The sequence below is a fragment of the Trichoplusia ni genome, chromosome 8 (genome assembly GCF_003590095.1).
Source record: "Trichoplusia ni isolate ovarian cell line Hi5 chromosome 8, tn1, whole genome shotgun sequence".
Lineage (NCBI taxonomy): Eukaryota > Metazoa > Arthropoda > Insecta > Lepidoptera > Noctuidae > Trichoplusia > Trichoplusia ni.
Window position 1 is genome coordinate 9,888,703 of NC_039485.1, and position 24,662 is coordinate 9,913,364.

Below are 24,662 nucleotides of genomic sequence, written 5' to 3' on the forward strand. Positions count from 1 at the left end.
CTCCATGACCAGCCTGACTAAAATTGCTATAGCTGAAAAAAATTAAAAACACATGTTTTGAGATATAACTTTTCTAACTATTTAGTAACATACTATATAAATATATTTTATTTAAAGTATTTTTAATTTATTAAACTAAGCCGTTTAATAAAATAATATATAAAATTAAATTTAGCTGTATTTGTACCAAGTTATTTTATGTGGTAAGAACCATAGGTCTTACGTCATCTTTAGACGTTCCAGTTTACTTTCACTATTTCAGTGAGCAATCTTTTCAGTTTTTTCTAAGATTGATAATAAAGCTATTCGATTTACTATAGAAACTTTTTGGTACCCTACTATCACCAGGATAAAATTTATTTTTACGTGACAAGCATGTCAATGTCATATCTATTCTATGGCCGTAGATTTATCAACTCATCGGGTAAAATTTAAAAGTCACATATCATTCTGTAGAAAGGAACGGTATGTCCAATTACTTTGGAAATCGTTCATTTTTTATCGCACGTAATTCGTGGGATTATTACGAGAGCAACGATGTTTAGTGAAGATTGTATTATATTCAGTTTTGCTAAAGATTTCTGGGAAAGTGTGTGCCGGTAGACATAGGTGTCAACAGGGGGCTCCGCAAGATGCTATCAAAAGTTTTATCTGTGATTTAGTAAATTCATCATGACTACAATGAAGAACCCTAATTCGTCGTCTACAAAGGCATTATTTAGCCACATTAAGTACGAGCACCTGGTAGCTGGTATATCAGGTGGCGTGACTTCCACACTCATATTGCACCCGTTGGATTTAATCAAAATCAGATTCGCTGGTAAGTATTGCACTATGTATTCACGTAATTACCATGTGAGATCTCGTGATTTTATAAGGTTAATTATTATCGTTTGACTTTGACGTCAGGCTTAGAAAGTTGTGAATAGACAGAGAATAAGATAATTAGCAGTGCCCTTTATAATTAGTGTCAGCCTTGAACTTCATGCAGTGAAAGTAACACAAGTCCGCTTTGTTTACATTGCACAGATAACTTCCCTAATGATGCAACGTAAAACTCGTTTGTTATGGATCTGTTGCTTAACATGTTTTGGTCTGAAGAAGTTTAAAATCAATGGCAAGGTTGAAGTTTTTCCCTTCACAATTTCGACACTTCTTAATGGTACACCTGGTTTTGATACTAGTTTTTCTAGTGACTTACTTATCTAGGCAGCAATTATTTCTTAAAGGTTTACAAAACTAAGGCCTGTAACTACTTTCTCTATTGGCTAATAAAACCTTATAGGTAAACCTGGGTAGTTCAGCAAGGAGGTTCAATTCACTGGCTGTATGAATATTCTGTTGAAGTAAACACCACATGCAGTAAACAGTAATTTGTTTACATAATGCAAAAATATTTAAATGCATGCATTCTTTGTTGATAAAGACAAAGAACAAATTGACTTGGTAATATTTTTTAGTCATGTGCTGTTAGAAAAAGTGTGATGTGTTTAAGTAAATTCTGTTTGGACACATGATTCAATCAGCTGCTTTGATCCCTGCCTATTTGAATCCAGATATAAACTTGAGTTTGTGTTAAGGAAAAAGTAAATGTAAGAAATCATTGAAGGAAGGTAGGCATTAGGCAACAAAAAATTACACTAGTAACTGTTATATGTGTAGCAAATAAAAAAAATATTCCGGGACTATAAACTTGAAAACAAGAATAAAGAATACAGCCAATGTTATTCTCATAGTTAGTCAAAACAATAAAACTGTTATTGCTCATTATCATAAAGAGAATGCATGTTAGGTTCATACCTTTCCTTTATATATAATTTCCTTATCCATTGCTTCTTTATGTCCTATTGTCCCATCCCTGAATAGTGACTGAGAAATATTTAATTTTTGTCTTTTATTTATTGTACGCAACAATAAATATACATTGATTTTAGGATATCCAGCCAAAAACACTCCACCAATATACAAGTAATCTAACATATAGATATAGTTTTTGGAGTGCTAACTAGAATTTGACCCTTGTGTCACATCATGTACTTATTCCATGCAAGTATCAAACCATTGCCCCAGCAACCACTAGGCTTGTATACTAACAGAATGATTATTTTCCAGTTAACGACGGCAGGACCGCAACAGTTCCTAGGTATGATGGGCTCGGCAGTGCATTTGTCACCATTGTGAAGAAGGAGGGAGTCAAAGGACTATACAGAGGAGTCACACCTAATGTTTGGGGCTCAGGCTCCGCTTGGGGCTTCTACTTTTTATTGTAAGTACGCTCAGAACTACTACCTTCAACATTCAATGTTGTTTACAATTTCAACTCAATTTCACAAAGCTAATAGAATTATTCTAATATGGAAAATTGCAATAAAAGCCATAAAATTTAGAACTAAATCATATAATTAGGTAAGACTCATTACGCACTGTTGCCATGTGCGCTGATACCTCTTATCGGACGTAGCGTCAGCTGCGATGCATAACATGGGGTTTCAATGAGCGCACGCGCAGTATTAATTACCACGTTTGACAGACGGGTCACATGCTGATAGCATTTCGTACGGTAAATAATTGTGTGTTTTAGTTTAGACATCCAAATTCCAAACTGTCAATATTTTATATAAAATGAATATTTTATGGGAAGTTCTAGCCAAAATCAGAGGTGAAATTAAGATTAAGTCGCTTTGTATATTTTAGAATAACGTTTCGTAATGCTTTGACTTTGCGCAGTATGTAACTGTAAACTAAGATCCTTATATGAATGTATACCATAGAACCTTGTTTAATAAATTTTCGTGGAAAAACTAACTTAATTGACTAAATGATAACAAAAGTGACTTGCAATCCGTCCCACGCTTAATATTCACGCCAAATATCGAATAGTTTCTAATATTGCTTAGAAACGCACTCTTATCAACGATACTTTTTATCAATCTGTCGATCTGGGTATAATGGCACATTCTGGTACGTTATCACACTTATCACTCGCCCACGGCACGTCGATGACGTTACTTGGCCCTTAAGTAACGGGGCCGAGCCAATCGCCGATCACCGACTATGCAAATATGCCATGTTATGGCATTCTATTTCTGATTCGTACCGCAACGTGGCACTTTACCCTAAATGCTTTATGCGTCCGAGATAACTGTAGTTTAGACTGAATGTTTTTTTTTGTAAATGGCTTTGTTGAATTATAAAATTGGGTTCCTTTAATAATGATTGTGACGTGAGATAAATTCCCATCAATCGCATATGATTAAAGATTTTTTCTAAATATTCTTTTACTATTCTGTATATTCCCATTCCGCCCGAAGTGATTAAAATTTCGTTGCATTAAAGCGAAATTTCATTCTATATAATAAGGGGATCCCCTTATCGGCCAAATTCCCTTAATTTTAGGAATCTCCCCTTATTATCGAGAATAGAACTTCTCATTTCACACTACATCTACAATTTACGAGTAGGTAAAACACATTGTGGGTTTACCTCTCAAGGCTAGCTTTCCCAGCAATGACCGGCAATTGTATTCTCAATCGGTCCCCCAGTCCCCTACACAAACACATTACGAACAGAAAATAAACCATGCAGTTTATACGTCACCCGCACTCACATAGAAAACTGGAATTGTGCCCGGTATCGTACATACTCTACCGGGCACATTTCCAGATAATTCAAGTATCGTGCATTAAAGAAATCTTAATGAAATTTCACCTCATGACACGATGATCGGTTAGGTCAAAGTCTGCGATGTAACACTAGCCTAATAAAGGTTGGTATATACTGAATTTTCGAGAAAAAACAACAATGTCATAATTAAGTGGCACGTGTATCGCTTTTGTTTCATTGTGCGTCAATGTTTATTTTAAAACCTCTTAGTTCTGTTGCGTTTGAGCGTTTAAGAACTGCGTTATATATATTAATTATATAGTACTTTTTAATTGTTATTTTATGCAATCATCAGTCAAAAGCTGTTCTACGGTGTTTTCTATACCTGAAATGTTTTGGATTTTGCTATTATGAATGACTGAGTAGAATGCGGTTTTTTTAATTGGCATGTTTCCGACTTTACGGATATAAATACTCTGTATTGTGTGGTTTCCGTTAGTGGTAGTTATTTGTACATTTTGCTCAGTGTTTTTTAATGATTATGTAAACGAGTACTATTGCACCCTATACCTATTTATATTATTGAATTATGTCTTTATACTTTCATAAACCCATATTATCTTTGATTTTGGTTCTTTGAACTGGAACCTCAAGAAATTTCCATATTTTATCAGTACAAAACATTTAAGGTACATAGGTATATCATTAATAAGATACGTTTATACACACCAAACCAAAAGTCGAAGCTAATCATATAACAAAATGAAGCTAAGTACACACTGTTTCACTGATTTCCGTATAACAGTTGCCTAGCAACCTTACAATTACGAATAATTTATCATCTGATTAATATATTACTGAGAAGATTGTCATTGTTCGTCTCTGGCCGAGTTACACATACTGCCATCATACCAGCTGTGTGCCCATAGCTTTATTTCCATATTTTACAGAACTGTAATGTTTGATAATAAGACGTGGAATTTACGGAGAAAGGCTATTGTTACGATGTTCTCAAAATTAATTCAGTGAAGCTGTGATTAAATGATGACAAGCCTGCTTTTTGCAGGCGCCAATGTGTCATGGCTTCAAGTTCCTTATTAAGTCAATCAATACTTCTTTCATACAGTAAGTATTAGCTAAAATTGCCATGCAAATACATATAAAAATATGTTGCTTTTTTCATCAGGGATTATTGTCCTTAATCCCTATTGTTTCGGTTTAGTCCATTTTGAAACGATAATCGTATTTGAGCAAATGGATCAATTAATGTGAAACATCTGAATGACTTGAATTATGTTAGTGTGTACTCGAATATTGTTAGTTTTAATGTTAGCCCGTAACGCTGGTGATCGAACCCGTGACACATCGCGCACAGTGAGTGACTACTACCACTCAGCTATCCGATAATTATGAATATATATGAATAATGGTATGTTGATGTTTTCAGGGGTGTCTAGTGATATAATCTTGAAACACGTTTTTTTCGTCAAAAAAAAACGCTTTGATAAGAACAATCATTCATTTATTATTCTTACATAACATGTTTGGCAGAGTTTACAATGACTTGCTTTTTAAAGTTTTTCTTGATTCAATTTACTTCCATGAGATCTTCATGAAATAAATAGATGCTTAATGTTGATAAAATGTATTACTCATAATTATATCACTATTTTTTTAACTTCATTGCCTCCTATTGCGAAAATAAATTTATGTTATTTTACTCAAATGGTTGACTTATAACTTTTTTTTTGGCGCCGTGGCATCGCAACCAATGAGGCTGATGTACAAACTGATAAAAGATTTTTTTAAACTAGTGATGACTCTGACCTGATTTACAAACCTTTAGTTTTTGTTCATTATCATTAGACAACCATGTATCTCGATTTGTGTTTTGATAAAAATTCTATTAGTCAAAACAGAAACAGAAAATTCAACTAATTAAAGATCATTATAATCGGTCTTTCCGCTGTAAAAATTGATAATGGTGTTAACACCTTAGCCTTTTAGCTCGTGTATTGTTTTTTTTTTTTAATATTTGAATCAAGAACACAAAATTTAAATTACGAATTTAATCGCTAGGCTGTGAGTCAATGTATGTACCTACACTTGTACAGCCGTAGCTGCAAACGTGACTTCAGACTCACGTTTCCCCGAGCACCAAGTCAATTGTTCCGCTGAATATATCCAGTTTCTGATCAATATATTGCTTTATAAACATTACTGTATTGTGTCCCCATCCATGTGATCGTTTCATATAAACTTTATACTAATTCCATCAATATAACCTTTATAAATGAAAGAGAACCTCTTTGTTGCACTTTCACAAGTAAATACGGAACCAATTTTGCAACGTTGTTTAGGAGGATAGAGGATATAGGGAACAGGTCAAGTGCTATTAAAAATAATTAACATGTTAAAATTTGCAGACTACCTTGGTCGGGTAATAAATTGATATGCTTTTATCCTTTAAAAATTCAACTGTCTTAGTAAAAGGGTTCCTTTTTTATCCTTTGGGTATGGAACCGTCAAAATAACATAGGCTGTTAGAATAGGATAACTTACTTCTCTATTCAATAAATATAGTTATTTCATGATTACGTATTGTGTACAGAATCCCGTCAGTACTATTTATAAATTAGCTGTTTATTTGCGCGTTTTGGGGAATGCATAAACTTAAACAATTATGAAATCCACTGACGAAATATGCAATGCACACATTCGTTTTGACTATTTTATTCATATTTTAGCTGGATATTTTTGGAACCAATGTAACATGTAAAACGATAACTTTTTTAACCACGAAAAAACAATTGAGATGACTCCTTCAAATCGTTTTTGCCGTGACATTAACGCTGATATTGCATACTTATCAAGTAATTTATGCTAATTATGTGTCGCTTTTCATATCTACGTAATTGTCATCACTTTAAAAATGTCCATTCTGTTTTTCATTCAGTCGCTCTTTAGCTCGTCTCTTTTAGTAGACAAGTTTGTCGTTTCACAGATATCTTCCACTTCTTGTCACTTCTATTAATAAATTACTGGTTTTCAGTGAGTTTATATTTTGAGGATAAACATCGTATACTTCGGTAACTGTTTAAACCATAAACTTAGCTAAATCCATCTGTTTGAAATCTGGATTAAATCTATCATTCATTGTCATAAATCCGTTTATGAGTAAGTCGTATAGACCTAAGAAACCACTAACTGTGTTTATTGACAAATTGTCTTAGATGTCGACGATTGTAGAGTCTTTAAAAAAGTTTAAGCTTGCATTCCTCATAAATACTTATTCGTTGAAATTTAGACTAGTGGCAAGCAAGGAAAATGACTCTTGTACTATACCGTTCATATCTCCTCAATAAAACCAAAAAGTTTTATATCATATCAGCTAATTGCAGTCCACGGCTGTGTATGTGTGGGCCTACCAATGAAATGGCCATTATAAATAGTCATTTCTTTTTCTTTTTTCTACAGTTATAACGCAATAAAAACATGGATCCAAGGCGGGAACGCGCGCACCCCGCTGGGCCCCGGCCTGCACATGCTGGCGGCGGCCGAGGCGGGCGTGCTGTCGCTCGTCATGACGAACCCCATCTGGGTGGTGAAGACCCGCCTCTGTCTCCAGTACAGCGACGAGCATGTGTCCGACAACAAGCGCTACAAGGGCATGATCGATGGCCTCATGAAGATCTACAGGACTGAAGGGATCAGGGGTCTCTACAGGGTATGTTACACTTATGTCAATCTCCATTTCTTAATCACCTTTTAGTTGAGGTATTTTTGCGGCAGTGGGATCTTTCCAGCTAGGTAATAGTCGCGGTCCACGTACTACTGTAAAAACTATGACCAAAGATTAAAGGAAGAATAGTGATGTAACTGAGTCAAATGTAGACTATTTAATTTCCTTGCCGATTCCATAGGGCAGACACCGAGTATAAGTGTGCGGTAAATATGCACTGGTTCTCATTGTAGGTCTCATCTTACAGAAGTTGCAATCAAAGCCCTGGGTGGTATTCTAGTAAAAAAGTAGGGTAATTCCTTCGATTAGAGCGCTCAGTTACCATTTGAGTTTCGTCTGATTTTACCGTTCATTTGCTATTTGAGTGTCTCGTTATATTTTTAACTTAAACTTTATTGATATGGCCCGATTGCTTTTGTCATCAGTACATATTTGTTTAACATAATTCTGTAAGCATGAATTATGCTTTGCTTTATAGTTTAAACAACCAATATATTTTAGTTTCCGTAATTAGGTCATGTTTTGCGTTTGTATGGTAATATAGCAAAACATTTTACTCGTGTTTCTTTAAAGGCAACAAACCTTCCTCTTTCCCTGCAATATAAACTACATATGATAACATTATAAATTAGAAATTTTTTATAGAAACTTGTCATATAGTACATGGATCTAACTAATCATAAGTACTTATAACAAATATAGGTCTTACGTGGTTTCAAAATGTCATTCTTATGGAGAAGAACCGGCACGAAACTAAGATGACTCACCCATAACATAACATAAAAAGTTGTTTACGTGTTTATATTTTAGAAGTACGATACGATATGATATACATTCCATAAAAAAGACACACAAATTTTCCATAACAGTCGCCACATAGTGTTAATGTTCCTGCTAATGTGTATGAGTAGATAATACGTTTTAATGCAGGATAGAGCTTGTTAATAATATTTGCACCATTTAACGATGACGTCACTACAATAGCTATTATTAGCGATCGCTATCGATAACAGTGCGTTAAAGAGTGCAGAGATAGTTTTAACGGAATCTGTTTGAAGTAAATATTATGTTTTGTAAAAGAAGACTTTGTTTATGTCTTTAAGGGTTCTAATTTGTGAGACATAACACTTTCAGACTTCAGATAGACCTTTAGTGCTTTAAACGTTTTTGCGACCTTTTCTGACAAATTTTACGGGAACTTTATGAGTGTTGTTGCTATTGCAACGTGGCTCCAGTTACTTCCATCAAAGATACATTATAGTACGGAAAAGAACACAAAATGATTTGTTTAATAAATGATTGTAAAAACGTACCTACTTACTGAGTAATACTTTCGTTATAAATCTCAGCGCCAACAAACAGATGCAAACAGTCGTAAATGTCTTGTTTGTTTGCATGTTTTTTGCATAATTTACGTAACCAAAGATACTATATTGATACGAAACAAGATTGATGTTGTAGATTGATCGCTTAATGATTCGACACACACGTGAGGCGATCGGCTTGTTGCTTTATCGCGTAAATACGATATTTTGAATGGAAATGTAGAATGTCACTATTTACAATTAGTTTTTTGCTAGGAGTAAAATGTTCTTTTGCATAATGTTCAAGCAGTTCCCAAAAAAAGGATGTGGGCTTTGCTGCTAGTTGCAAAATACTAGTATTTAGCAACTAGCAGCAAAAAATCTAATTACTAAACAACATAATGTGACAAAAAAAAATCAAAATTTATTGAAAACAAAGACCCTTTCCATAATAATATCAAAAGAAATGAAATTAATTAAACATACTGTAATTGTAATAATAAAATATTCAACACCTTGAAATTGCATCTAAGTTTATATTATACGTTATAAATTGACCATGAATTATTATTGTAATAATAAATAATTGACGTCAACAGTAAATAGTGTGATATGTAACAACTGTCACGATGATTAAACAGCAACACCTAGCATGAAACTACTCTAGTTGTGACGTATACTTTCGTATAAAACCATCGTTACATTTAACAGAATAAGCCCATGCTGTGCAGTACAAATACCATAATTATTCGTTCTTTTTATACCTAGTGGACGATCTAGCCGGTTTTGATCAAAATTGCCTTACTATTGACGTCATAGATCACGCTATAAAAACTAACTCTTTTCATTCTAAACTTGTTTCTAATCAACCTTTTTCATCCGTTTTTTTTTATTTGGAACAATTGTTTTCCAAATAAATAATACCATAGCTGGGTATAGGCCTTCCTTCCTTTCTCATAGTTTTCTATGTATTTTGCATCCTTTAGAATAAGAATTAAGAAGACCTCATATAATATTTTATATTCCTATTCATCCGGCTCACACCAGTATTGATTGCCTTGCAATATATTATTAAGAGGTAAACACTTCCCGACAACCAGAGAAATGTTTTCCGTATCACGGATATGATAATAATCAACGCACTATACCATGTTTTTATAGATAAACCGTCATTATCTTGCAATTGCAGTAAATGTGTATATAACATTGTGTTCCGAAGAAGGATTTCCGCAACCCGTTCCAATATTCCATCGGTAATAACACCAGACAGCCAGTTTATGATAACTGCGATCGATGAGATTAGATACTACATATATAAGGCCATATTTAATGAAAAATTGTCTGACACAAGTTATTTCAACCGATTCAAGTCTATTTTCGTAATCAGATTAGCTGTTTCTTACGTAATTTGCACGTGATTTAAAGTATTGTACCGGATTACTCCGATTTTTAGATAACATAATGCTTTCACAGATAAATGAATGTCAAAATACGATACAATATCCAGAATTGGTTCGTTCATATTTTTCAGTAATAGCTGAAATAAACGAATTTAAGGCAGCTAGTTTTTATGAGTCTGAGTCACGGTAAAAACGTCCAGACAGAAAATAAATGTTAGTATCATGATTTAGATGCTTTAATTTTACCTGAGACCACTCGGTTCAAGGACATTAGAATGTTTGACGTCACAAGGCACAATGTTTATAGAAACACGATGGCACTTCATTATTGATTATTACTTCTGAGTCAGCCGCTTGCTGTTCTAGCTCTAATGAAACTCGTCCTTTCTGTAGGAAAGCTTGTCTTCAAGGAGGTTTGATATATTAATAGTAGTTGAGGAAGTTGCTTGTGAAACTGTTGCGAGAATATTAGTTATTATTTTTCAGAATGTGTACTGCAACTGAGCATGACCGGTTTGATCCCCGCGTGGGACAAGCATTTGTGTGGTCCAGGAATGCTTGGCTTGAGTCTGGATATTTGTACATGTGACTTAAATGTTTGTGAAACCCCCTGCCACACAAGGACTAAAAAACTTAATACGACAGCAGTTTAAAAAAAATGTAAAAGAAGATAACCGTCCATTAAAATCATCATGCGGTATCGCCAGTACATAACTCCTGTGCACTGCCTTAACAAAGTCAAGAAAAGCTAATCGAAATTCCATAACTCAGGCCATAACTACATGTCTCTCGACATATGTTAGAAAGGTCACATTCACACTATTGCTGTTACTTTGTACGAAGGCCAACATCAGACCTTCGTGTCTTCATCCGAGGTCATTTAAGGGAACACACATCTGTGTAGAAAGTTTGATGATGGTGTTGCAAGGTTTTATGTACTAGTGCTATTTTAAGGAGATGTTGTAACACTGAATGACTCGGTGTAGGTAAGAATTTATTTAGAACAAGTAGAAAGTTCTATAAAGATAAGTAATTTGTAGTAGGTATGCCTTTCCACTGGTTTGTAATAAATCTTTAATATCAATGTTATAATATTAATTGGGACTGTTTTGAATACCAAATGTTCACACCAGTACGAACCGGACAGATGTTATTGAAGCCCGATCAGAGTTCACGAGATATGGAATTCGGATTGCGATACGAATTCGTAATATGTTCACTATATTGACTAATACAGTGCATCCGTTGCAAAATGGGTTCTAGTCAGTAAAAGATAAGCTTCAGATTTCGTTACCAGGGTTATAAGGTATTAACTTTTTTGGATGGATTCATTTTTGACCAAAACGCGGTACCTCGTTAAAACCTTTGAGATATTTTGTCAACAGTAATAAATTAAGTATGCGTTGAAGTTCTGCAAGGTACCACAAAGTTATGCAAATATAGGTCTTTGAGTTTTATAAAAATTAATTGCTTTTACGTAATATCAGCTGTTTATACGTAGGTTTGATTAGAGTGATCAGTTTTAACACTTGATACTAGTTTTTATCAAATAAGGCGTGTTTAGACCAATACTGATTTAAATCAAGTTCACGACATAGTTTGGTATACAATTATCATAGTTAAAAGTTCGGTAGCTGTTCAACATTAAGTTAATTTCGAGCCGGTCAAAGGTACCACAAGCTGGCCACGGGAAAAGACGTTACTCTTGGTACTTGGTACTTGGTGATGGGCTCCTTTTTCCGCACGTAGGCTCTAAGTCGGCCCATTGTGCGTCAGGTGTCTTTGGGAGGCTGTCAGTCCAGCCATCCCAACTCCCTCCAGAAGCGCAGAAGTCTCCTGGGACGTTCGCAGGCTTCTGTGACGGAGCTCGGTGAACCGAGGATCCCTGCCCGGCATTCCGCGACCCCCGTGCACTCCAGGAGCACGTGTGCCGCTGATTCTTCATGTTGAAGACAGCCTCTACATAGTGGACTATCTGTAACATTGATGGTGAAAAGGTGTTTATTGAGTGGAATGTGCCCGGTCAGCGAGCCCACCACTATTCGTAAGTCGACCCGCTTTAGCCCAATCAGGCTGCGAGACAGTTTCGGTGAACGGATAGGGACCGCCTCCCTTGACTGTCTGCAGCCGTTAACTGTAGCCCAGCGATCGTTGTGATTGTTAGTAGTCTGTCGCCTTAGCCATGACCTGCACTGGCCAAAGGGCACAGGCAGGTATGGCCGGGGGCCAAGGATCCGCGTGTCCGATCCCCTCCTTGCTAGCTGATCAGCAGCGTCGTTTCCTAGGGATCCGCTGTGGCCTTTTATCCATTGCAGGGTCACCATGTTGCTTGCAGCAATGCGCTCAAGTGCTTGGTGACACTCTTGTATCAGCGACGATGTGATGATGTAGTTGTCCAGTGCCTTCAGAACCGCCATGCTATCGGAGAGGATCCTGATGGCTTGGTCCTGGATCCCTCTTCTTTCTATAGCTCTGGCCGCCTGGGTGATGGCTACACACTCGCACTGGAAGATCGAGTTATCTGCACCCAGAGGTATTGATATGTTGATGTTCAAGTCCATTGAGAATACTCCTGCGCCCGTGCTTGAGTCCGTCTTTGAGCCATCTGTGTAGACGCGTACCTCGTGTATTCCCGAGGAATCTTGTTTGTTTTCTGTAGTTTGTATCGTGTATGCTTTGTTGAAGACATACATCCTAGGTATTCGGTCACATGGTGCATTCAGCATTGGTATGGACTCAAGGCTTTTGTGCCATATGTCACCATGACCTCTAGATTGTGCGCGCCACAGTCCCGAGTGTTGTAGTCTTGTAGCAGCCACCGCTGCCTCTTGTTGTATGAAGAGATCCAGCGGTGGCAGTCCAAGCAGCACTTCCAGAGCCGCTGTTGGTGTTGTTCTCATGCATCCTGTGACAGCACAGCATGCTAGCCTTTGGAAGCTTTGTAGTTTATCCATGGCGGTGGTTAGTTTGGTCCTGGGCCACCATACTACCGCTCCATATGCGATGATTGGCCTTATTACGGCTGTGTACAACCACAGGGTAATCTTGGGTGAAAGGCCCCATCTTTTCCCCATTAGTCTTTTACATTGCCAAAAGGTGATGCAGGCTTTGTTGAGTTTTTGTTCTACATGTTTATTCCATAACAGTTTGTTATCCAGGGTCACTCCCAGATATTTGACGTCACTGGTCAAACAGAGTTCGGTGTTGAATAGTTTTGGTAGTTTTAGGCTTGGCAGTTTGCGTTTGTTGGTGAATAGTATGAGTTCCGTCTTCGTTGGATTTACGGAAAGCTCGTGGTCTATGCACCATTTTTCGACTGTCCTTAGAGCAGAGCTCATAAGATTGCACAAAGTACTCTCACATGGTCCGCTGATTAGGACGGTGATGTCGTCCGCGTAGCCCACCGTGAAATGGCGTTGTGCGTTGAGTCTTGTGATGAGCTCGTCGACCACCAGGTTCCACAGAAGCGGCGAAAGGACTCCACCTTGAGGACAGCCTCTCGCCACCATGGCCCTGGTTGTGTCATTTACGGTGAGTTGTATGGCCCTGTTCCTGAGCATGTCATCTATCCATCCGGCTACCGTTGGATCAACGCCATGTCGTACTAGAGCCTTTGCAATGCTAGTAAAGTTGGTTTTGTCAAAGGCTCCCTCAATGTCTATGAAGACTCCCAGGGTCGACTGCTTTGCCGATAAGTCTCTTTCGATCGTGCTGACCACACGTCGTTACTCTATTCAGTTTGTGATTTTTGGAGTTGTCTTCAATAATGCCGTATGTCGAAAAATGTATTGTTCGCTATAATCACTTGCTTAGGAATTTACACATTTGTTTTATCAGCATCGAATGATATCACACAAATCTGTGCTCATGCCATGAATACGGAAATAAGATCATCACAGAGATGTCTGGAATTGATTGATTGTTATGCGATAGCTACGTTTCTTGAATTAAGAATGGTGCAACATCACCATGTCATTAATATTCCTGTCTAACGCTGCATTATTTATATTATCCAAGGCATATGTTTTAAGCGAGAATCATATTAAAAGGTGACGTAGATTGATTTCCTGAAAACTAGGTCTTCGCATCTTGTTACTTACATTACGATGCGTACAGGCTTGCCATTATCAAAGAAATACATTATCAATTTAAATAGTACATCATTTTTACGACGGTAAAAGTTTTTTTATGGTAGTTTATTTTCTCAGTAAGTTAACACTTATTAAGTATTAATAAACACTATATTGAGGTATTTATTCCTAAAGAACAATTGCATTTCTAAACGTCTATTTTGCGTGGTCGTCTAGCTGGCCTTTCCTTCCTGAAGGCTGTTCGCAATACCGCGGCTGCCTTAGCGGTTACGTGGCCAAATTCCAGTTGCCAAACTGTCTGAATCTATGCTGTTGTTATTACCTATTATTAGCTATAGACTGACTTACATACATAGCTGTCAAATGCGGCCATATCTTTAATCTATATGGGTGTCGTATTGGGTTTTGACTTCTTTGTATACTTGAAAATATTCCTTTTTTTACCTATATTATAATGTCCGTGACGCCTTGCCGTCTAAAAAAATAAGTAACGTCAATATTTAATATCATGTTCTGTACATTGACATGAAAACAATGTATTATTTTGTTTATTTTGGTAACATTCCACATAAGTTTTAATCTTTTATTTGGAAAATCTCATCACTTATCAGTTATGTAGTGATATCATTGATAAAAGTTACGTTTTCACAAATATTTACATGAAAATCAACGGGAATTTGAATGTGACGCCCTATTGCAACATTATTATTGTATAAACATTGGCTTTTTAATACTTAGTAAGTATACATTGTCAACAGTCTCTCAGTTAGCAAATTATACCTAAAATTATTGTTCCTTATTGTATTTATTAAGACAAATAATCGATTTACGATAAAATAGGATTACCTTCTTTTCCAATGCAGGTAAAATATAATTTTAGACCGAATACGAATGATGCCAAAAATTACATCCATGAAACGGATGTTTCGAGCGCAAAATTATTATTTAGAATTCTCTAAATGCTACAAATATCGATGTAATTGCAAAACACATGTTTGATGTTTTTTAAAGGTGACTTTTCATATTTGTCTGATGATTTTTATATTGTTGCATATTCTTACCAAATCGACTAAAATGTCTTTAACTCATTGTGTTAAAATATTTTAGTATTACGGTAGGTAAAAACTAAAGTACTTCACATACAGATGAATAATGATTGAAGCAACCTTGACGACGCATTTACTGCATCATATTAGAAGAGCACTCACACCAATTTACCTTAAATATTATAATGTCGTATGTATATCGTACGTATATTACGTTTCTGGAGTTATGTGTTTAATTCTATAGATATCATTCAATATTAAAGCAAATAATGCTTCAAACTACGATAAAAAAGTATTCACAATTGTCATTAATAAAATAAATGAGGTAATTCAAAAAAGTATTTAAATCGGTACAGTAGATAAAATTGTTTTGCGATCGCGTATTTCTGCAATAACGTTTTCACACCTCATAACATTGTGTAACCTACATGGAAGTTACACTGTAAAATCTTCTCTTAACACAATAATATCCTTTGTTCCGAACCCAACAACAACCCTTTCAACATAAACAGTAAGCAGATGTTACAACAGAGACCGCGGTCCGCAATGTCCCAGATTCCGTCTGGAATACGGGCACGATCAATACTTGTAACAGCTGGATACAACGAGTATGCATGATAATGTAGAATGAGTAAAACGTTATAGTACGTACGATTGTTTGTTTTCTTTGTTCGATATTAAACCTTTTTGGTGGACGTAATGCTAATAATGATGAATCGATTTCGCGATTCCCGGTAGTTGTCTTTTTAAAAAAGTGCATTTTTTTTGCAATGAGAACACATAATAGGGATATTATGATGTGTTTGTAAAAGTTTTGCTACTGTTTACTTGTAAGTCGTTCTAAAAAAACTGCAATCGTTTGTGCTGACACCAAACATTTTCTCAAACTTGACTATTGATGTACGTCACTTCACGTCTTTCGGACTTCTTCACATCGCTTCATCATTAAAAACTAAAGGGACAATGCTGAAAAGATTTTCTTTTATAATTTATGAAAAGTTTTTATTTAACATACTATTTGTCACGTTCCAGGGCTTCGTTCCCGGCATGTTCGGCGTGTCGCACGGCGCCCTGCAGTTCATGACGTACGAGGAAATGAAGAACAGGTACAACCAGTACAGGAATCTGCCGATTGATATCAAATTGGTGAGTTTATTACCGATTAATATAACCGCGTGTTCGAAAGGGTTTGTTGATAAAAATACTATAATTATATACTAAACAACATAAATATATACTACTAATCAAACTTTATGCAAGACGCATAAAGTTTGACAGCTCATTTTTATTAAATCAAGTAAACCGTCTGGACGTTATTAAGTGGCAAGAATGGCGATTCTAATATTTTTAGAATATATCCCTATCACGAGAATCCGGTTTTATTCCGAGGGTCTTTTACCCAAAAATATGGCTAAGGTTCCGATTTCTGTCCGTTCAAATGCCACCAGGCCCATGAACTGTGATGTCAGTCAGCATGGCGTACATATCCGATAAGCCCACTGGTCTATTCTTCCTAAAATTAATTTTATGATCATGACTAATAGACAGTTTGGCTATTATATTATTTTAAGTAGTTATCCATGTTGTTTTCTTGCCATTTCGAATATATTAAGGAAAAATCCATACCAATGACCTAGAATTTCGTGTTTTGATTCAAATCTGTCAAGGACAACTCACCTCAATACAGTTATCTATATCAACAAGCCGAATTGTAATTTTCCTTTTTCCATAGAGGTAACTTATTTTGTTTTGAGGGTATTTTCCTATTTACTATACACTAATTACCTTTAATTAATTTGGTGCAAAAATACGTATACGCATTAAACATATATTTCTTGGAAATCAAACATTTTTAAATTAATTCCATATCCGTTTGCAGTCGCTCTTACGGCTGGATATTTTTTTTAAATCTTTCTTTGCCCTTCGTAGACTATAACAAAACCTCATAACAATTATGTGAAGTCCTAGAATTAACCTTAGTAAATAATAAAATTAGTAAAATCGTTAAGGAAAATTACATGTCACATGTCCATACAAGGTCAATGCCAGAGTTGCCATGACATCGCGTTGCACCGTCTGGCTATTGTTTCTAACTATATTGCATATTAAATGTAATAAATGTTTTCTATCGCATTTGTTACCTATTGACCGAGTAATGGAGACTGTTTTATGTCTCACAGTTCAGTTCCATCTTAAAACTAAATTGTTGTATTGTAGACATGACAAGTAATGTGCCTTCTGTTTCCCTTTATTTTGCTTTGAAAATGAGATTTTATTTCTAACAACTCCTTTCTAGGTATTTAAAAAGCTCAACAATTGTGTGTCACACACTATGTCTAAAAACTCAGTTAATAAAATAAACGGAACTAAAAAAGCAAAGTAAAATAACAATAAAGATTATCAAATCAAAGATACCACTGAAATTATATCAGTTGTTTATTTATTTAATATGTGTAAAGACACACCCAGATGGTTTATCTTCTTTATGTAGGCCTAGACTTTAGAATGTTTTGAAGTTTAATGCTATTGTTTCATTGAAAGACAAAAACTTGTGATGGGTTTATTAATGAAATTGTGGTGACACTTAAATGCAATATAAATAGGGAAAACTAAGTGTCTGTTAAAGACGCTTGATTTCTAAAAAGCAAAAAATATTTGATTTAACCTATTGTATTTCTTAAATTAATCAAGTTTACTATTTAAATAACTTATGCAAAGCTTTGTGAAAACCAACCACCGTCACAGCAATATCGCTGCCAAAACCCTTTTTTTTTTTTCAATGTTCAAAAGCTCAGTCCCTTTGGCTTTGAAAGTAACCCCTTTAGTACCTGTTAGTCGAGTTCCAGCGTGTAACCCGTTGTATATCGCAGACGTCGCTGGAGTACCTGACGTTCGCGGCGGTGTCGAAGCTGCTGGCGGCGGGCGCCACGTACCCGTACCAGGTGGTCCGCGCGCGCCTGCAGGACCAGCACCGCAGCTACCGCGGCGCCTGGCACTGCGTCAGCGACACCTGGAGGTACGAACGCCTGCGCGGCTTCTACAAGGGCCTCACGCCGTACCTCCTACATGTAACGCCTAACATCTGCCTCGTCATGCTCATATGGGAGAAGTTCACTAATAACGATATATAATGTACCAATCCAACTCTGATGGGAAATTACGTACACAACTATTTATTTTTATATATATTAATATCCGATTGCTCATGCCTTTTGTTTGATATTGTTTTTCATTTGATTTGACAGTTCGCTCGCAGGGCTTACCGCTGATTATCGATATAAATTATTTTATTTATTATTTTTCGTTTGTCTATGGAGTGTTTAAGGTAAGCGTTTAGTATTAAGCTGGATAATTTATTGTATAGATTAGTTCATATTTGTATAATTATGCATTTTTTCGTTTGTACTTTGTCTGTTAACTTTTGACGTAACTAAGTCAGTTTTAAATGGATATTCGATTTCTCGTATTCTAGTTGACGATTCACTTTTATTAATAGTGATGACTTTAAAAGTTTTTGGCATAGTTGCCGGTATATGGATAGTAGTTGGCACTACTTCAAAGCGAATTTCGTAATTTTAATAGATAATTATATGTATTTGAAAATAATATAGTGACTGTGAAATGTTTTGAGAAATTGTAATCCTGTGTATAGAAGTTATGAAAGAAACTCGATATTGTTCTACAGCCAGTAATGTTGTCTACGTTGTTATTACAGGGATGTGTATGTATTTAACCTAAACAAAAAATAAATCTATGAAAGAAGGTAGTTTGACGCTGCATGAGACGGTGTTACTGACTGTACAATAATAAAGGTTTTTGATGAATTGTGAAATCTGTCTCACGACATATGTTGTGTTTTTTGTTTTTATTTATTTATTTCTCTAACAATGTAGTAATCTCTTGTAAATAGTAGTCGTACTCTTTCCCATCAGAACGTAACGGACATTAATTTTAAATCTGGCAACATTTAAAATAGAAAGTTGCCAGATGTAGCACAATTTAGTTTTAATTTATCAATTTTTGTGATAATAGGGTATGTACTTAAAATGTCGAGTTTCCCGAAGTATTTAACGATTAAAGTAAAAGACAAGAACTTTCTTTATGATATAACGTTACATGTGTGGTGAGACGACGTTAGGTTCTTAATTGTAAGATAGTTTCGTTTCAGCTTGCTCATAAAACTATAAAAAATCAAAACAAAAATAGAAAAAAATATTCAAGTGTACATTTCGCAATACATATACGCAAGGGTGAAGCTAATCTGTCTTAAAATATTAAATGTAACCCGCCTTTGTTGTAAGTCGAAATCGTTTTCATCTCTTATTATAATATAAAAGTTATAAGAAGATATATATCACCCCCTTTTCGTTATTAGTAAACTGTAGTACAATCACGCACAACAATAGCTCGCTAAAGATTTCCATAAGTAGGGACATTTAATATTAAATACTCTATTTAATACACGATTCACTCTGTATCGACTAGAAAAGTTCAAATTCAACGACTTTATAAGTTAGTTAACGAAAAAAATAAAACATAGAAAATAATTGATTGACTTGTGTGAATCGACAAAAAATACGTTACACCAAATAAAATGTGATTAAATAAGTAATCTGAAATCATGATTGTTTTAATTTACGGTTTCAACGCTAAAGGTGCGATTCGTGATATTTCGTGTATGTGAATAGGAAAGTATCGCACTGGGCATAATGTAAAAGATTTTCAACAATTTTCTTCTGACCAGTCCCTGTACAGTAAGCTCTGAAGTAAGGCAGTGTGGAGCGAGATAACGCACATTGCGCCTCGTTTACAACGTACACGTCAAATCCTAAGAGTTTACAGTACAGGCAGATAATAAATAAAATAAACAAGTGATACATTTATTATTTTTTCTTGGTTTCTGATAATTGAATCACGAATGATAAATTGTATTGCCGCCGAGTAAGCTGTATCAAATAATTAGATATCTAAATTAAAAAGTACGTAAAATAATAATAATATGTGTCGCTTTATCGTTTGTCCAGTAATGTCCATAGTTTGTCCTTTTCTATGTTATCTGTGGAGTCTTTCAATTTGTATGCAATTTATTTAATTTTATTATTATTTTATTGACTGTCTACTTAAGTCAGTTTACTGATGTTTACGTTTTTGTTAAGTGCATATATTTTGAAGACTGTGTTCGTTAGGTAATGTGAATGTTTTGCTGTGAAAACTCAAACAGTGGTTAGTACTGAGTCCTTGCATGTAAATCTAATACATTTTAAAGGAATTATTGTGTGAAAATATATGATAAATACAGCATTTACATTTAGGCCTAAATTACTTAGAACGGTCTAATTGTTGTGTTTATAAATAATTAACTGCCGCATGAAAAATAGCCTTATGTTAAGCAATACAAGTCCTAACTTGCTTTGAGCTCCTCAATTAATTATTTAATATTGCTCGTGAAATATCCAGTACGTCAATTATTTCAATAGACATTGAGGGACCAAAGACCTGTCATTTTTATAAACAGTCATTACAGTTCTTTTTCTTATCGTAAGATGTCGCTTGATGTACCAAAAACGCTACAGATGGCGTAGTTGTTGCGAATGTAATTGCAAGACCAAAATTATATTGTTCTAACTTGGTCTCATTTGCACTCATTTGACAGTAGTGCGATAAAAAAAGGAATAGAACCAAGTAGAATAAAACGTATATTGGAGTATTACTAATGTTTGAGTTTACACACTGGCGGAATATATTGAATAAACAATAATGATTAATTTAACGAATGTCTTATCGCTGCCCGTACCTGTAGCGTTGTTACCGATCTGTTATGATTATTGTCTTGTACGGTGGCTGGCCACATAGCAATTTGTAAGACATATAAATAATCAATTATTATTATATTTTTATATAATCACTTGAAGTTCAATTGTTTCAATTCGTCTTTTCAATTTGTGTAATCAATAAATGATAGCAAATTGATTATGAGTATGTTATTTCATTGAACTTTTAGTATTATTGCTGTATTGTAACCTCGTTTTCCACTTAGCAACAGAAAAAATATCCAAGTAAGTAAATTATAAACAAAACAGATTCATTTAACATTGATTCTATCGTTAATTAGTGTTGCCATTTAAAATATAAAATTAAGGTAAGTTTTTACAATTAATCCAGGTTACCATTTCATGATACTAATGGGTGTCTCAACGATTCCAGATACGAGGGTTGGCGTGGTTTCTACAAGGGCCTGAAGCCGAGTCTGACCCGCGTCATCCCAGCCACTATGATCACCTTCTTGACATACGAGAATGTATCGCATTACATGTTGAACAGATCGAGAGAGCTCAAGCTGCCATCTTAAGCGATTAGTACATAGCTGTCATTGTACTGGGCGTTCATTTGATGTTTTATAGTTTTTATTATTGACTTACTGTTTTTTTTTAAAATCAGATAGTTGTAGAGTTAGTTTAAAGATGGTTGATGAAAGATTGTTCAAAACAGAAATTGGATAATCTTTTGTCGGATTATCCCTCTTAAGAGGCCGGTGTAAGCAGCGCGCAACTGCAATTCGACGCGAGCCAAAAATCGGACGAAACATTGCTATCTCTATCGGACTTCTCGCGGCGCAGCGCGTAGCTGTGTGCGTGCGTGTAGTACTTTTGTAGCGAGTCATTCATAATGACTGATAACCACTGCATTGTACTAATTTTGTTTAGTAAATGCTTTATTTAATTTTTGTTATTTAATTTTCGGAACCGTTGCTTGGTGAACACAAAAACCAGTAATGCTTTTTTTGGAAATTATTGTACGATGTCTATATCAGAAGATTTAATGATATTAGGTATCTTAAATCTAAAAATCTAATAAAATAAAACGTGAACGAAAACTTTTCAATACAAACGTAATACCAAAAGACGGTATTTAATTTATCTAGGTTCCTAATAAACTTTTAGTTTAAAACGTTCACTATTACGAAATGCCAGCGAATTGCATTTCGCATATTTTAACACCGCTAACAGCATGTTTTCAACTTATTTTTTCTGTAATTTAATTCTTAATATTTAATAATAATTAGTCGCAGTGTGATGATAAAATAAATATTTTTCAATTTGGACCAGTAGTTCCTGAGATTAGCGCGTTCAAACAAACAAACAAACAAACTCTTCAGCTTTATATATTAGGACCTATAGAAGTATAGATAACATTTATGAGCTTAAATATGATAGAAAATACAAAAATTTTGCTAATATAAAGCGCCTTCTCGTTTATAACCACAACAATATCATAACGGGCCGTGCAGCAGAAATCGTAATATTTTAATTTCGCTATAACTTCAGAACCAAACGTCCAATTTTAATTATTCAAAGACCAAATATTATCTACATTAACTGTACATAGTGATGAAATAATTAATTTTGATAAGGATTAATAGCATGAGTAAAATAAACGCGTTTAAATGTAGTCCAAAAAAAATGAAGATTTTTCAATAAAAAAAAATGGTTATTGTACCTCACTCGACATAGATAGGTATAGTGTGTCGCGAACTTTTTTGTAGATATTTATAACATCTACAATTACTTAGAACATTTTATGGTTCTATCTTTAATAGTTTAGGCAGGGTACGCAAAATAAGTAACTTTTTTGGTTGATTTTTTACACCTTGTGTTCGAAAAACCCTAATATCTTACGGAAGCCTATTTTTGTGCAAAATTAAATATAGCCTATATTACTCGTGGATAATGTAGCTTTCGAATGGTGAAATAATTTTTAAAATCGGTCCAGAAGTTTATGAGCCTATTCAATACAATGAAACAAACAAAGTTTTCCTCTTTATACTATTAGTGTAGATTAAAATTCGGTAAATTTAAAATGATCAAGAGTATGTTTTCGTTATGAAACTTATTTTTTGGTACCTAATAGGTAACAAATATTACGTAAGTAATCCAACCCAAGTTTAATTTTTTTTTGCAATAAGAAAGAGTACCTATTGTTTTACACTATGCCATTTTTCCATTAAATCTTTTTCCAAATATTTCACTCCCACCACATCCATGTATTGGCTAGAGGCCTCCGTCGACTCCGTCCTAACTCGCCTATACCTACACGATAATCACCTACAGCGAGCGACAACTGTTACCTACTAAGTTCCGTTTAAAATTTTAAAGTAGGTATGCTAGAGGCGGTTTAATGTTAGGTAATATTTCGTAAGTAAATAGTTAGTTAATAAAAAATATATTTATTACTAGCTTTTCGCCCGCAGCTTCGTCCGCGTCGATGTCGGTTATATCGCGTTTCCAAGAAAGAGAACTCTTCAAAAGTCCGGGATAAAAACTATCCTATGTTCTTTCTCAAGGTCAACTCTATCTCTGTACCAAATTTCATTAAAATCAGTTCGGTGGTTTAGACGTGAAGGCGTAACAGCCAGACAGACAGAGTTACTTTCGCATTTATAATATTAGGTATAGTAGGGAATATTAGTAGGGATTAAAACGTTTTTTTTTTCATACCTACTTTGTTAAAATTTTACTTTGCTTGTAGGTACGTACTACGTAGTAGGTACTGTGCCAAATTTCATTAAAATCAGTTCTTCGTCTTCTTAAAGTGCTTACAAATATAACAGATTTTTTTTTTCTTTCTTTTTTGTTAAAAAGCTACTCCCGCACTAAGGAATTTAATCCATGTGTTGCGGGGCTTTCACAAACATACAATTCACATGCACAAAGACACCTAGCCTCAGAACAAGCATTCGTGAATCACACAAACGCTTGTCTTACACGGGGATCAAACCCGCGACACGTCGCGCCCAGTGGTTTAGGCGGGATGACCTCAACCGCTCGGCTATCCGTGTAGTCAAATTGAATGAAAGTGTCAAAAAACCTTGACAAATATATATTTTTGCTATTTAGTCTTGAAACCATAATTTCAAATTCAAATGCTACAACAAATACATTATAACACTCAAATTTAAAGTAAAGGAGAAATCCAATTAACATTGACAGAGTAGGTATTAATCTAGGCGCGCTATACCAGAGTAAAGCAGACAAAAAGTAAACAAAACCTATGTGCTCGCCCTCGCTCTACCCCATCCAAATTATTAAATTTATTTAACTATTAATTTTAATAATCACTTATTACGTCGTCGTCAAAAATGAATACTTTATTTAACTATAAACAACAAAACAATCTTTTACATCGGTAAACTACCTAATAGTTATAATGTCGAACCCAACGCCAGCGCATGCCACGAGCAGTGCGTACACGCACACAAACATAGCGTGTTGGACGTTGGTGAGACATGCGACAGCGATAATATGGTTCCAGATTTGTGATAAATTTGGTTGTGTTCCGTAATACCAAAAATTATGAATGAAAACTTATTATATGTCCACTTTTTTTTTGATAAATTGCAACAAGACTATATAATCTGTGTTCCTATTAAAAGGATATTAAGAATATTAATGTTTTAAGTACAGAAATATTAAGTTGAA

At 35.0% G+C, this 24,662-nt stretch overlaps 1 protein-coding gene across 1 annotated transcript; it reads left to right on the plus strand.

The window, feature by feature from the left end:
- Positions 1-393: 393 nt before the first annotated feature.
- Positions 394-21,873, plus strand: LOC113496897 (mitochondrial folate transporter/carrier). Its single transcript, XM_026876281.1, has 6 exons — positions 394-820; positions 2,113-2,266; positions 7,081-7,330; positions 16,219-16,332; positions 18,057-18,202; positions 21,391-21,873. Exons 1-6 carry the CDS (start codon positions 673-675, stop codon positions 21,533-21,535), a joined length of 957 nt encoding a protein of 318 aa, XP_026732082.1. The 5' UTR covers positions 394-672; the 3' UTR covers positions 21,536-21,873.
- Positions 21,874-24,662: the final 2,789 nt, after the last annotated feature.